The following is a 13,486-nucleotide window of genomic DNA, read 5'->3' as shown; positions in this document are numbered from 1 at the left end:
GATAACAATGCAGTCAAGTAATGTAACAGACAGCAACAAGTATGAGCTGATTCTTCTGCGTCTGGAAAATCTATTTTTTTAACCGTTTTCGTAAGAAATTTTTTTTGTTCTGGTTAGATAATCTTTCGGGAAAATTGAAAATGGGGCTTTCGGTGGGAGGGGACCCTTAATTTTCCTGAATCGGGGGTCCACTCACAGCACGAGTTTTGCAAGAGTTTTAATGGGACGAGTTCAGGGAATGCCTCCAATCATATGTTAGAAAAAGAAATTTGGTCAGGGTCGTTTCCGTGGAAACCCTTATTTCAGGGTTTTTATCCGTATTACATAATTTAAACAAGAACCAATCGTCTGTGCTTAATGAGGGTCTTTGACTAAAATCAAGCAGAGACATTACCTCAAACCGCAATAAAAAGTGGGAAAAAGGGTTCATCAAGGGTTGCATTGAAAGATTTTGCGCTTCCCATCTTTCCCGAAGACTTTTCATTGGCCCTGTAAATAAAAATATAAAAAAAAATTCAAAAAGATGAAACGGATACTCAGCTTCCCTTTCTAATCAGCCCCCTCTATTTAAGTAAAACTACTTTTTCAATATTTCTTTCTTTTTCCTTTTTTTTTTTTCTTCTTTTTTTCTTTTGGACCCTGTTTCTCTAAATATCCAAAGCTAATTCCAATATGTCTGCTGATTCTCTATTTCAATCCGTCGAAAAGGACTTTTTACTCACAAGAGAACAACTCAAGCCTATTGTTGATGGTTTCAACTCTGAATGCAAGATTGGTTTGAAAACACCTTCCAAAGGTTTAGCTACCATGATTCCTTCCTTTGTCACAAAAATGCCTCAAGGCAACGAAACCGGTACTTTCTTATCATTGGATTTGGGAGGCACTAATTTGCGTATCGCTGCTGTTGAACTCAAGGGCAACGGCAAAACCGCTGTTCACGAACTCAAGCGTCGTCCTACTGTTGAATTAAAGACAGGCGAAGGTTCAGTCTTCTTTGACTGGATTGCTGATGCTACCCATGAACTCATCACCTCTGAAGCTAAGCATTTGTTCACTGAAGATCAAGTCTCTGGTAAAGAAACTCTTGCTTTGGGCGTCTGTTGGAGTTTCCCTGTCGAGTAAGTTGTGTGTTTGTATTTATTTTATGCGCGGTCAAAGAAATTGAACTAATTAGATTTTCTATTATTTTCCAATTTTAGTCAAACTGCAGTTGATCGTGGTACCATCCTTAGAATGGGTAAGGGTTTCACCCTTAAGAATGTTGAAGGTCATGACCTTGCTGATATGTTCCATGAAGCCTTTGCTCGTAAGGTAATTATTGTCACACTACTTACCAAGAAACCCTTTGGTCATTCGACCCAATGAGTCCAACTGAATTTTTTTGTTGGGGGAGGGTATCAGGAAAAGACAGAAAAACCCGGAAAGCTCATACTTTTTGCTTTGATGATTGTAGAATTTGAACGTCAAGGTGACTGCTATTTTGAATGATACTGTCGGTACTTTAGTTGCTCATGCTTATACCAACCCTGCCTGCCGTATTGGTCTCATCTTCGCCACCGGTATCAATGCTGCTTACCCTGAAAAGCTTCCTCTTATCACCAAGCTTGATGAAAGCATCCGTAGCAAATACCCTGAAAATACTGAAATGTTGATCAACACTGAAATTGATATTTTCGGAAGTGAAGCTTATTTGCCTTTGACCAAGTATGATCTTGCTTTGGATGCCTCCCACAATCAACCTAAATTCCAATTATACGAAAAAATGTTGTCCGGTGCTTATATGGGCGAACTAGTTCGTTTGATTGCCATGGACTTTATCAAGGCCGGCGCTTTATTCGAAGGTCATGTTCCTGAAGGTTTCGGTAAACCTTGGTCTTTCCCTACAATGTATATGAGTACCTTGGAAAGTGATGAAACACCGGACCGTAAAGAAAGCCGTGAAGCTCTTAGCGCTTTCAATTTTGTGAATGCTCCCACCTTAAATGACATTGCCATCTTGACCCGTATCTGTCGTATTGTTGCTGCTCGTTCTGCTTCTTTAGCTGCCGTCTCTATCATCTCTTTGGTCGAACAACAAAAGCTTCTCGAAAATGATCGTGATGATATTGTCGTCGGTATTAACGGTTCCACCTACCATTTCTACCCTTATATGGACAGACGCGTCAGACGTGCTTTGGATGAATGGTATGGCAAGGAAATCAGCAGCAAGATCACTTTGGAAAATGCTACTGAAGGCGGTAGTGTAGGTGGTGCCTTGATTGCTATGTTGTGCAAGTAAACACATTAAACCCACAAATAACCTATAACCTGTAACATTATACTAGTTCCCTTTATCTATTTTTCCAGCTCCTCTGTTGACCTCGCTTGTATTCTTATATATTACCTCATCCCTTGTATTTTTTTATCCTTTTTCATTTTTATTTTCTGGTCAACGTGCTTGTATTTTAGACTATTTTATTCATATTGTAATAAACGAATTTGTTTATTTCTGTAAAAGCTCATCTCTCAATAGATAAACGTTTGTAACGTTAAATGTCGGCATACTGCCATGGCTAGTTTCACCTTATCTGGCATTTCTTTGAAAACAGCGTTGTTAACAGTTATTGTTAAAAAATTTTTCCTTTTCTATTTTTATTAAATTGATGGCCAAAAAAGTTGAGAGAAACTTATCAAATAAGTGAGAATGATAGAGGATGATAAAATTCCAAATTGTAGAGGCGACACCCTTTCTGAAAAGCTTTCAAGCTTAACGGTTCCCCTGTTAGCGCCACCAAATCCTTTGAGACTTGATTCTGGTTGTGCTACAGCACCTTTACAAACAAAGACGTTGCCTTTGATGACACCATGTCTAAGCTTGTTCATACCGTCACAATCGAAAGACTGACTTGACGTTTGTATGTTTAGACCTCCACGAACATCCAGCAGAGCAGGGAATTGAATTTCGTCGAAACCACCTGTTATATCGAGAGTGCCATCCACTTGTTGTAGGGACGGGAAGGCATTGATGTTGACAAGCTTCTCATTGGTACTGACAGACAAAGCACCTCCCAAGTGCATCAATTGTGGCATGGATAGATTGTAAAGGCGCAAATTATCAGTGAGCGTTAAAGTACCAGCTATTTCACTCGTCTGAGGCAACTGTAGATTTTCAAAAGAGTTAGAGATGAACGACATATCACCACTGACTTTTTTCAAGTTCTTCATAGAGAGTTCTGCGACGTCACGGAATGTTGCATCATGTAACGTACTCAGGTTATCAATCTGATGCAAAAGAGTAAAAGAGATGAGTTATGTATGTCGTTTACAAGCAGAAAAAATTTCAAGACAAGCCTTTCTACTTACATCCACTCGAATCGCCGGTGAGTTGGCAGAAATGAGCATACTGCCAATGGCAGTAGCATTCGTGAGTGATAAGGATTTTAAGTAGTTGTTATTAGAAATCTCAAGTTCTTTGCAGTTTGACATTTTAAGTCCATCGACTTTCGTAATGGTCGTATCGGCAATTTTCAATTTTTCAACCTGCGTCAAACCGGAAGTGAAAGCAAGATCATTCAGGGCTGGATGAATAGATATCTCAAGCTCACGTGTAGCGTAGAGTTGAGGTACTTCAAGACTATTCAATAGTTTATTATTCACCATCTTGAACTGGCCATTGATTCCTTGAAGGGACGGTATTTGTAATCGTTGAAGAGCACTGTTATTGGTGATAATGAGATCTCCTTCAAGTAATTCAACAGTGTTCATTTTCAAGGATGTAATGGCTGTGTTATCAACAATGATACTGCCACCATAGGTCTTACAGGTGCGGACTTGATCCATGTCCTCTTGAGTTTTGACATGAAGATCCCCTCGACAGGCAGCTGCAGTGACACCTTGGATGATACATAAGTGTGCTGCCAACAGAGTTGATAATGCGAAACTTAACAGCTTCTTCATTCTTGATTTTGCACTTGTAAACTGTGTATTATGATAAAATGAAAAATGGAGGCTGGGAAATGTTGACAGGCTTTCTGAGGCTCTTTATACATTCATCAGCCAGATCAGTTTGAAATTATTTCTAACGTCAATCATGCATGAAATACTCCAACTTAAATTCATCCTATTACGTTGTTGGCGAAACGAGCCCTTAAAGGGTTCTTGCACCAATGGATTTGTTGGAATGATCTTTCCTCTTCAAAAGTCAATTCCCTTACAGAAGGTTAGAAGTATATCAGACGTACAATGTGTCAGGGAAAGTGCTTTTCTATTAAGCTCATCATCTCTGACGAAGCTTGCATTTGCCTATTCAAAAGGCAACATTTGAAAAGCTTAAAAAGAAAACTGAAATGAAAAACCTCTATATTGGAGTGTTCGTCAAGTTAAGTGCTATACAAAGTAAACAAATAAACAGAGGAGAAAAGAAAGCACAGACCAGTATTCCGGACCCCAACTCACCCAAAATGCTCATAATGCTGCACATTATCCCAGCGTACGTCTTTAAATACCTATTGATGTCACTGGACAACCGGAAAACACACCTTCTACTAACGAGCTCTACAGAACGCTGTCTTATTGACAGCAGAAAGATAAAAAAGTCTGAGGGCAAAACTATGGATACTGATTTCTCAACTTTTTTTTATTTTCCCTTTTTTGTTATTCATTAATTCGACATGTCGATAGAAGGCACATTTAAAGATTCACTTCGCAAGTTTCGACTGTCTCGAGGAAATGAGCAGGCCATTCATTTATCAACAAATACGTCTCCAACCTCATCACGTTCAATATTCCAATCAGTGCGTGATTCAGCTTCAAACGCTTTCTCCAAGGTAACCAATACAGTTCAGGGTTATAACCCTTTAAGCAGTTCCGATGAGGTAGAGGAAGATCCTTGGTATCAGCTTTCTCGTGTTGAGGTATTTTTTCTCAGTCTATTACAACTGTAATGAGTTGAAGAGTCACTGATCTCAAAAGTTATGACCTTTGTCCGGCAGCGTATTATAGCTTTTGCTCTGTGCCTTGCTCTGGGTGCGGGTTGTTTTTCTTTGGTAAAGAAATATTGAGCTACAAAATTCTCAAGTGTATACAAGTCATTTGTCCTAATGCTGTCCAAACATGTGTCCGTAGTCATTTTTCTTCTTGCCATTATTTCCTGGAAAATTTGCTGCAACCTTTACCTGTACGGATATCGTATAAAAAAAGAGCCTGAAGCCTTTATACAATTGTGCTAATAAGCGAAAACTGTTGATTCGAACTGTTTTATTTTAGTGGGTAGCATCTTAGTTTTGGTTAGCGTCGCATTATTACGTGGACCACTCAGTCATATTAAACATATGATGTCAAAGGAAAGATTACCTTTCACAATATCGTATGTAGGCTCAATGATATTGACTTTGTATGCAGCGATCGGTGTAAGTAAAAGCGAAAAGTACCAAAAATGGACAGCATTTTGATTTCTAACTCTCCTGTGTTAGTTGCGAGCGATGATTCTGACAATTATATTCGCTGTTATCCAAATCATTGCTCTGATATGGTAAGCCTTGGTTAAGTTGTATGAGCATTGTTTCATACTAATACAATTATCTCTCTGTAGGTATGTCGGATCTTACATTCCAGGCGGTATTTCTACCCTGAGATACGGAACTTCATATATAGGACGAAGAGCTGCATCAGTTTTACCAATCTAAAAGCGATCAAACTCTCATGCGTAATCCATTCTTCAACGATAAAAGTAGACTTTATGCTTTATTTACTGAAAGGATCGAACGTGTAGCTAATAGTACTGAAAGATGTAGTATTTACAGAAGAATAAAATGAAATAGGCGTGTATATATGTATATATGTGTAAGGTAATTTTGCAAACCTTTTCCTCTATCGATCTATGACTGAATGAAACAAATGGACAGAGTACTATTTGGAAGGATTAATCTTTTGCCTTTTTCTCGTTTCAAAATCTGCAGCTTGTTCGTCTTCATATCTAAATAAAGCTTTTGCATGTCTTTTTTGTCTCGCTACAGGCGCGTACTGTTCCCACTCATTAATCAGCCCGTCTTGAATGTCCAAGTTCTGCAACCACTCCAAAACTTCTGTTGCCGATTTTCTTTGGTCAGGCGAAACCTTTAAAAACTTGAGCAGAAGCTCTTTACTCAGTTCACCGGGAACCTCTCTTTCTAAAGCCTTTTCAATGTGGTAATCTTGTCCAACTGTTTCTCGTAAGCCCTTGAGGTCTGTGTCAAGAATACCATACCATGGCTCAGTTTCAGCAAATGTCTTCCAAATAAGCGTGCCGATAGAATACAAATCTTCGGCCAATGGGTTAACCAACCATGGAAGATCATCAGTATCTATACGGCTTTTTGGCAGAGTCTGAATCGAGCGATAAAGACGATAACCGTGGTCAGGTTTGGATCTCATCCAAGGCAGTAAATGACACCATCGATCCAGCTCCTCTTTGCTTTTAGGCACAATTTCACCTTCATACTCATCGTTGATTTTGACAGGTTGCTCTACCCACCAACGACGATAGCTTTCTGGATTTGTAAAGGTGGATTTACCAAAATCGATTAAAAATAGTTCTGCTTTACGACTACCATCTCTCAGCGTTTGCGTTGTTTCATTCACCATAAAATTGACCTCAGATATGTCACGATGTGCGAGGCCTATATTATGGATCGTCTCAATAGACTGTAACAACTGGATAATGATGTCCATCTTTTGATGAGCTGTAAGCCGGTGATGAGAATGTGCATGAGCGTACTGTTTCAACGTCTTCTGATAACGTTGCATACATAAACCAATAATTTCGCCATGACTTTCTTGCAAAACTTCTGTTATTTGGCCAACATGCGGGAGACCTTTTAATGCTAGTAGGCCTGCAATCTCTGTCGTTCTTTGTGTGATGGTCATTCGTCGGAAAGTTTGTATCACTTTTTGATCATCGTTAGGCATGAAGAAAACGTGCTTGAAAAATCCTTCTGCATTAGGTAGCCTTGAGGTGTTTACATTATAGTGATCAATATTTACAATAGGGACATTTTTCTCCTTGGCAACTATACATTAATAAAGAGATTTGAAGTTTTGTTAGAGCCTAATATATAACACCATTATGTTTCCGCAGAAAGGTACATACAATCTGACAATTTATGCCATAATTCTTTAGATGCATTTATGTAATATTCCTTATTATGCAGTTGCGTCTCCGCTGAAGACTTGGGTATTTCATCATCCATTTGTAAATAACGTTGAAAAGAATCAATAGGATTGTCGTTAATCCATTTTACTGCTTTTTCCAGTGTTGGTGTATCGCTGAGTGAAGCATCATGTTTTCTATCTACTGGAGTCATCTGTTTACTTTTACTTGAACTTCTATCATCCTCCTCCTCCTCACTATATTCATATGACTCTGTTGAACAACTCGTGTATCCACTATTTTTGTCCTTTATTGGCTGCTTTGTCTCCGATTGTGTATTTGGCTGTGTAGTGGGTTGAGTATTGGATCCCGTCTGAGCTGATACTGTACTTATGGTAGGTGATGCAGTCATTTCTGATACCTTTTTATTGTTACTACTAGATGAGTTCAATTTTAAACGTATTTGAGGCTTCACTGGTGTTGTTTCTCTGCGTTCTGTTAAAGGTTTACTTTCCTCTGTCATGCTCTGATCATTCTTAATCGAACGCTCAGGTATCCTAATGAAGTTTTTAGGTTTTGAAATGGAAGCGGATGAGATGGCTGTTGTTGTTGTTGCTGTTGGTTTGGATGCTGGTTGCTTGGGAGAAGAGGAAGTAGACACACTCTCCTGCAATTGAGATGGTTCTATAGATTTAGCGGTCAAGTTTTGTCTTTGAGGTGATAATGGTGGTGGTGTTTGAATTCTAACTACAGGTTTTTTTATATATTCTATAGCTGATGGAGAAGCTTGTTTTTGCGTTGTCAATTTACGCGATGATTGTGAGGTGGATGTTACAGAAGCTGGCTTTCCTTCTTTGGATACAGGTTCTAAAATGGATCGTACAAACTGTTTCGCTAGCTCTTGATTGCGTACCTTCTTAGGATCAGCAGGAAACTTTGTTGATAAACGGAAAGTGTTATAAGCTTTCCTGAAGAAATTGCGATCAATCTCTGAATTGATAACTGCCTCCACATTAGGAACCACTTTTAAAATCTTCAACTTCAGCCAAGCTTTTGGACAGTATTCGTATTTTTGGCTTTTATCCATAGTTGAATCATCAAAATTATGTGTCTCACCCATCGGCTCGCATATCACAACAGTTGTGCTAAGTCGATAAAGATCTTTTGATGCGCTTTTTCCCTCGGAATGAATCTCAACATTGAATAGAATAGCTAAGAGCCCGTCTGGATCTGTTCTTGATTGATTCAATAAAGTTCGATTTTTGGCTATATAAAACCTTGGTAATGGTATCTTTGTTGTTTTTGTTTGCTGTGTATTCAAATACTGAAAAAATGACGAGTTCAAGTGTTGAAATAATTGACGAACATTGCCAAAACCTCTTAATCGTCTGGTCAATCCATCCTGTTCACTCAATGCTTGTATGAAATATAGATTACTACAGCGAATGAAACGCAAAATCAATAAAAGAAAATCTACCTTACTGTCACCTGTATGGTATCTTACCTCTTCCTTTTCGGATCTATTTCTTTGTACATTGGAAATGGTGGTAGAGGTGGAGGCGGTGGTATTAAATCAACTTTTTCTTCTGGTAGTTCTGTACCAGTAATTATATCCGTACTATTTATTGACGTTGATAGATAGAAAGGTCTACCATAAATTTTAGACGTTAGTTAAAATACCCAATTCTTGCTAAATATTCTACTTACAGATCGCCTCCATTCAAAAACCTTTCAAGGCTTTCATATCGCTTGGCTAAATTTTCTGCCTGTTGATATATAGGATCGAAGGTGCGGTGGAATCGTTTCGCATTCTTCCAAATCAAACTTAAATCCGCAATGAAGTCTTCATATTGCCGGTATTTATTATTGTAGAGATTTTGCTCCAAAGTCTTAAAGTCCATGGGGCGCTCAATCTCTTTTAAATAAACGAAGGCTGTAGCAGGTATCGGTATTAAGAACTGGTAACAGTCATAGCAAGACAATAACTCGTCTATGACAAATATACACTGTCGGAAGGCCTGAGCTGTCATTGTTACGTCTGGCACGTTTAGTACACTGCTGCAAGAAGTTTCTGCAGTTTGATCGCTTTTCTCCATCGCTAAGGTTGACTGTTCCATATTGCAGTTACTAAAATCAATAAATAACAAGTAATAAAAGCTTTTTCAACAACCCTTGGTTGCTATGTTTATGAATAGTCGTCTTCTTTGAAAGTTGCACTTTGCAGGCATAACATAGCCATATTTTCCTACCTCAACAACAATGAGCTGAGCCAGAAAAGCAGTCAGAGGAAATGGTGTAAGAGGGAAAATGCATAAATTGTTGGAAGGCATTTTTTCAATTTTCTGATTCATTTCCTGCCTTGTCTCTAATTTTGTTTCTGTTCCTTGAAACTATGAGAATAAGTCGATTCTCGAGCGCATTATATCCGATAAGAGGCTTTCTTCATGTTATACAGCATCCTGCGCATATTGGTTCTATATTTGTCTCTATCGCCAAGGTCATCGCAGCTAGCTCCATCACCGTGATTCCAATTTTTACTTTTGGCTATGTTTATCAACACCGCGCGTTAAAGTATCTTTACATGCATTTCATTTCACAGCATTTCAAAAAACATGCTATTTCTTCCGTATTTTTAAAGGCTAGTAGCGTGTTTCTTTGTCTTTTCGAGTCATCCATCGTTACTTTGCAAATCAGTGGCTATTTTATAGGCAATGTTCGCAATAGGCTTTTTGATTCTCTACTTCAAGAAAGAAATGGATTACCAAAAAGGTCTCGCCGCAAAAGTGATGAAGTTGGGACTGTAGCTGAAAGAGTAGGTGGAGCCTTGGTGGGTAGCTCGTTAACAAAACATTTTCTGCTTTCTCCTTTGAATCTCATGATAATGAGTGCTGAGGATGACGATACCTGGAGCATAGTAATTGTAAGGTCAATTATATCAGTGGTGACTCTGCCTATCAATGCAGTACCTATTGTTGGACCTATCTTTTATGTCTCTATACAAGCTGTGTTTCGTGGAGGAATGTCGCATAGAAGATACTTTCAATTATATGATTGGTCGCCTGCTCAACGGCAGCGCCGTGTGGAAGAACACTTTTTGGAATATCAGAGCTTTGGCTTAGTGGCCACACTACTGGAGATGACACCATTTTTAGGGCTTTTTTTTATATACACAAATCAAATAGGGTAAGACATCAATGAAAATAGACAATTAATCAAAATATACATTATAGTGCTGAAAAAGTTGTTCTATTTTGCAGAGCTGCAATGTGGGCAATGGACTTGCATGATAGAAAGCTTTTGGAACCATCTAGCATTAAGAATGATTAGGATTTATCATTAAGAATAGATATTATATGTGTATATTCAGCAATTTGACTGGCTAACTAAAGCCTATATTGTATAAAGCTATCCAGAGGAACACGCTTAGTATTCCACCAGAAACTTGTAACCGTTCCGGGCCACAGTCCAAATACCTTTAGGATAATGTTAGCTCAGCAAATATATACAATTGTGGCTTTAAAAGATGGTTTATACTTACATCTCCATCCTTATTCAAATACCAAGAGCTACAACCACTCTTCCATACGGTACCCTTAAAACTATTCCTCAATTTTGCGACATATTGTTTCTGTGCCTCCAACTTAGGCTCTAAAGCAATAATGTTGCTTTTGATTGCGTGTTTCATTAATTTGATTGCTAAGTTGACTTGACTAAAAAAGAATACCTTATCAGTTATCATGCAGTTGTCGTACTTTTACCAAATGGATGCACTTATTACCATTCAATAATTGTCACCACTGAGTTATGACCTAAACCAACATTGGCACCTAGCAACAGGAAAAAATTAGGAAAACCATGAATTGTTGTTCCTTTATACATTTCTGGGAAATTAGAGAGCCATTCTTCTTGTAAAGATAAGCCTTGTCTACCGTAGACTAAGTTGTATGTAGAACAATTAAGGTTAAGCATGCGCTGTATTCACAAGTCGTCACCTTCGTTTTGTCACAAAAAAAAACAATATATACTTTGTAAATTTCCAAGAAATCCTTGAACGTTGAACCCCGTGGCCATGACAAGAACGTCGACTTCTTCTTTATTTCCTTCAGTGTCCACGACAATATTTCCAAAGGTTTCTTTCACAGCTCTTGGAATCACTGTTACATTAGGTTTGGCCAAAGCTTCTAAGTAATTTTCAGATTTCACTATACGCTTGCACCCTAAAGGATAGGATGGGGTCAAGATAGGTATAAGGTCCATACGCCCAGCCTTCTTCAATCTGTACGCTGTCAACTTTTCAAAGAGTTTCTGGACCATTTTGCTGATGAAAGAACCGTGGTAACCAAAACCAATGTAATAAAGCTCATGCTGTAGTATTGTAAACTTTAGAAAGATAAATTCAAAAGCTTGATATACTGAAATTTTTTTTTACCTGGAAGAAGACCGTATTTCTGTATAAACGCATTAAAAAGGGAACGTGTTTTAAAGCAAATTGCACGAAACGAGAGTATTTGAATTGATCTCTTGGGACAATCCATGCCGGCGTCCGCTGATAGCTAAGGATTCTTTTCGCAGTTTTTTGTAGTACAGGTATAGCTTGAATGGCACTTGCACCGCTTCCCACTACAGCGACTGTTTTGTTGGCAAAATCAATAGACTTGTCCCATTGAGCTGTATGAACAGATATACCAGTAAAGCCTCTCAATTCTGTTGGTTTATTTACAACTCTCAAAGGGCCTGGACCAAAAAATCTTTTCTCCAAACAACATCATAAATTTTTCAAGTTTCTGCCTTACTGTTATTCCTAACATGATTACTTACACATAATTATAAAATTCGACTACTATACGATCATCTACATTGTTAGTTGATCGACTCTCCAATCTCCAGACGTGTTTGTCTTCTAGCCAAGCAATCTGAATCACTTCTGTATTGAAACGGGTATGCTGATATATATTATACTTCTGTGCTACATCCTTCATATATTCATGTATTTCTTTCTGAGGGCTATAATGGTGTGACCAATCTTATACATTTATTCCATTTGAATCAATCACTAAACTTAGGCTACAAAAAGAGTGGATCATTTCATGAAGACTCACTTGGATTCAACTCAAAGCTGAATGAATAAAGAGGGCTAGGTATATCACAAGCGCAACCTGGATAGGTATTTGCATGCCAAGTCCCACCGATATCAGACGAAATCTCATATAACTGTGCCTGAATGCCCAATTGCTTCTTCACTTGAATTGCCGCGCATAATCCACTGAATCTATTTATTCAAAGCTGCTTGTATTAGAGATGATATAAAACTATTTAGCAGACCATTATAACTCCTAATTGCCATACCCTGCGCCGATAACAGCAACAGATGGCTGCCCGTTTATTGAATACATTTTTTACGTTTAGAGTAAAGAAAAGAAAGTAACAGGGCCCAGCTTTTTTTCGAAGAAAAGCTAATTGAAATTGCACTTGCTAATTATGTAGTATTTAAGCTTATTGTGCAAAGTTCCAAAATTTGTATCACGTCCTTTGAATAACCTACCTTAAAGAGAATGGGTGTGGGGAATACACTGAGAACAGATATAACTATATTTTCAGAAGGAAATGCTTTGCTGCCTTCTCTATAACTGTTTTTTTGACTTTTAATCGAAAGAATTTGTTTGTATGCATTATTCTTCAGTATGTTTTGAAGATAGTATTATCTGCTTGAAAAAAGGTGGTGAAAAATGTATAGATATGCTGCCCTGCTTATCACTGATGCTGTTGCTGTTGATAGCTTTCTTCAATAAAGCTACTTGCTGCTATAGGCTGCTAATATTACTAATAACGCAAAATTCAGTTTGAAAAGTACATTTAATAAACTTAAAAAATCAAAGTGGCTACTGAGAACCGGTGGCCAAAAGCCACTGATTGCCACTTTAGTGAAGCAAAGAAAGTGCTAATGCTCGTTTGACCCACAGCACATTAGAGAAAAAGCATAGCTCAGCAGCAAGGAGGCCACACTCCCCGCCCCCCACCCCCATCTCGTCGCCCTTTTTTATTTTCTTATCAAAATATGAACCTGTTCTAACCGCCTGAAACAAATCAATCTTTTTGCAGTGAGCGATTTTATGTCGCTCATAACAGGAATAAAGCGACAATCAAAGCAAAAGATTCATAAACAAATGCATTAGCACCTTAGACCATTTCTTCTCTTTCGACGCGACTGGAGTCTCTCTGTAACAACATGTGAAAGCTGTGTCTTTAGCAATCCAGTTTCTACAGCCTCAGCTTGAGTGTTAAAAGCATAGTTAAATGATTTTTTTCGCTATAAATGCTCTCCATATTGTTTTACGGGAAATGATGAGGCGATTCTTGAGGTTATTGGGTTAAAAGAAGCAT

General features: G+C 38.2%; 6 protein-coding genes across 6 annotated transcripts; 3 read left to right on the top strand and 3 right to left on the bottom strand.

Moving 5' to 3' along the window:
• Nucleotides 1-672: 672 nt before the first annotated feature.
• BDF20DRAFT_917223 (uncharacterized protein) lies at nucleotides 673-2,278 on the top strand (the record flags this gene model as incomplete). The annotated part of the gene is made up of 3 exons (XM_053084542.1): nucleotides 673-1,118; nucleotides 1,200-1,311; nucleotides 1,454-2,278. The coding sequence occupies 3 exons, from the start codon at nucleotides 673-675 to the stop codon at nucleotides 2,276-2,278; spliced, it is 1,383 nt and encodes a 460-aa protein (XP_052931532.1).
• A 356-nt stretch (nucleotides 2,279-2,634) lies between these two features.
• On the bottom strand, nucleotides 2,635-4,001 carry BDF20DRAFT_991604 (uncharacterized protein; the record flags this gene model as incomplete). The annotated part of the gene is made up of 2 exons (XM_053085352.1): nucleotides 3,343-4,001; nucleotides 2,635-3,261 (listed from the first exon to the last, which is right to left on the bottom strand). Exons 1-2 carry the CDS (start codon nucleotides 3,934-3,936, stop codon nucleotides 2,635-2,637), a joined length of 1,221 nt encoding a protein of 406 aa, XP_052931531.1. The 5' UTR covers nucleotides 3,937-4,001.
• Nucleotides 4,002-4,781: 780 nt separating this feature from the next.
• Nucleotides 4,782-5,663, top strand: BDF20DRAFT_794949 (Got1/Sft2-like family-domain-containing protein; the record flags this gene model as incomplete). The annotated part of the gene is made up of 6 exons (XM_053076253.1): nucleotides 4,782-4,892; nucleotides 4,971-5,024; nucleotides 5,104-5,155; nucleotides 5,245-5,387; nucleotides 5,451-5,509; nucleotides 5,570-5,663. Coding segments are annotated over 6 exons (513 nt in total), but the record flags the coding sequence as incomplete, so codon positions are not given.
• Nucleotides 5,664-5,886: 223 nt separating this feature from the next.
• On the bottom strand, nucleotides 5,887-9,222 carry BDF20DRAFT_917220 (uncharacterized protein; the record flags this gene model as incomplete). The annotated part of the gene is made up of 4 exons (XM_053084541.1): nucleotides 5,887-7,025; nucleotides 7,106-8,541; nucleotides 8,610-8,753; nucleotides 8,813-9,222. The coding sequence occupies 4 exons, from the start codon at nucleotides 9,220-9,222 to the stop codon at nucleotides 5,887-5,889; spliced, it is 3,129 nt and encodes a 1,042-aa protein (XP_052931529.1).
• Nucleotides 9,223-9,434: 212 nt separating this feature from the next.
• BDF20DRAFT_202033 (uncharacterized protein) lies at nucleotides 9,435-10,753 on the top strand. Its single transcript, XM_053074905.1, has 3 exons — nucleotides 9,435-10,288; nucleotides 10,363-10,590; nucleotides 10,670-10,753. The coding sequence occupies exons 1-2, from the start codon at nucleotides 9,498-9,500 to the stop codon at nucleotides 10,430-10,432; spliced, it is 861 nt and encodes a 286-aa protein (XP_052931528.1). The 5' UTR covers nucleotides 9,435-9,497; the 3' UTR covers nucleotides 10,433-10,590; nucleotides 10,670-10,753.
• BDF20DRAFT_839805 (uncharacterized protein) lies at nucleotides 10,489-12,498 on the bottom strand (the record flags this gene model as incomplete). The annotated part of the gene is made up of 8 exons (XM_053079321.1): nucleotides 10,489-10,578; nucleotides 10,644-10,815; nucleotides 10,884-11,040; nucleotides 11,131-11,470; nucleotides 11,535-11,853; nucleotides 11,924-12,128; nucleotides 12,205-12,374; nucleotides 12,452-12,498. The coding sequence occupies 8 exons, from the start codon at nucleotides 12,496-12,498 to the stop codon at nucleotides 10,489-10,491; spliced, it is 1,500 nt and encodes a 499-aa protein (XP_052931527.1).
• Nucleotides 12,499-13,486: the final 988 nt, after the last annotated feature.

This window comes from Mycotypha africana, assembly GCF_025528875.1.
Source record: "Mycotypha africana strain NRRL 2978 chromosome Unknown BDF20scaffold_13, whole genome shotgun sequence".
In the NCBI taxonomy this organism is placed as follows: Eukaryota; Fungi; Mucoromycota; class Mucoromycetes; order Mucorales; family Mycotyphaceae; genus Mycotypha; species Mycotypha africana.
The sequence above is the reverse complement of the archived record's forward strand: the minus strand, read 5'-3'. Positions and strand labels throughout refer to the sequence as shown.

Coding starts and splice junctions, on each gene's coding strand:
- BDF20DRAFT_202033 (XM_053074905.1), top strand. CDS start 9,498: ATGAGAATAAGTCGATTCTCGAGCGCATTATATCCGATAAGAGGCTTT. Junction 10,289..10,362: donor ATATACACAAATCAAATAGG/GTAAGACATCAA, acceptor TCTATTTTGCAG/AGCTGCAATGTGGGCAATGG.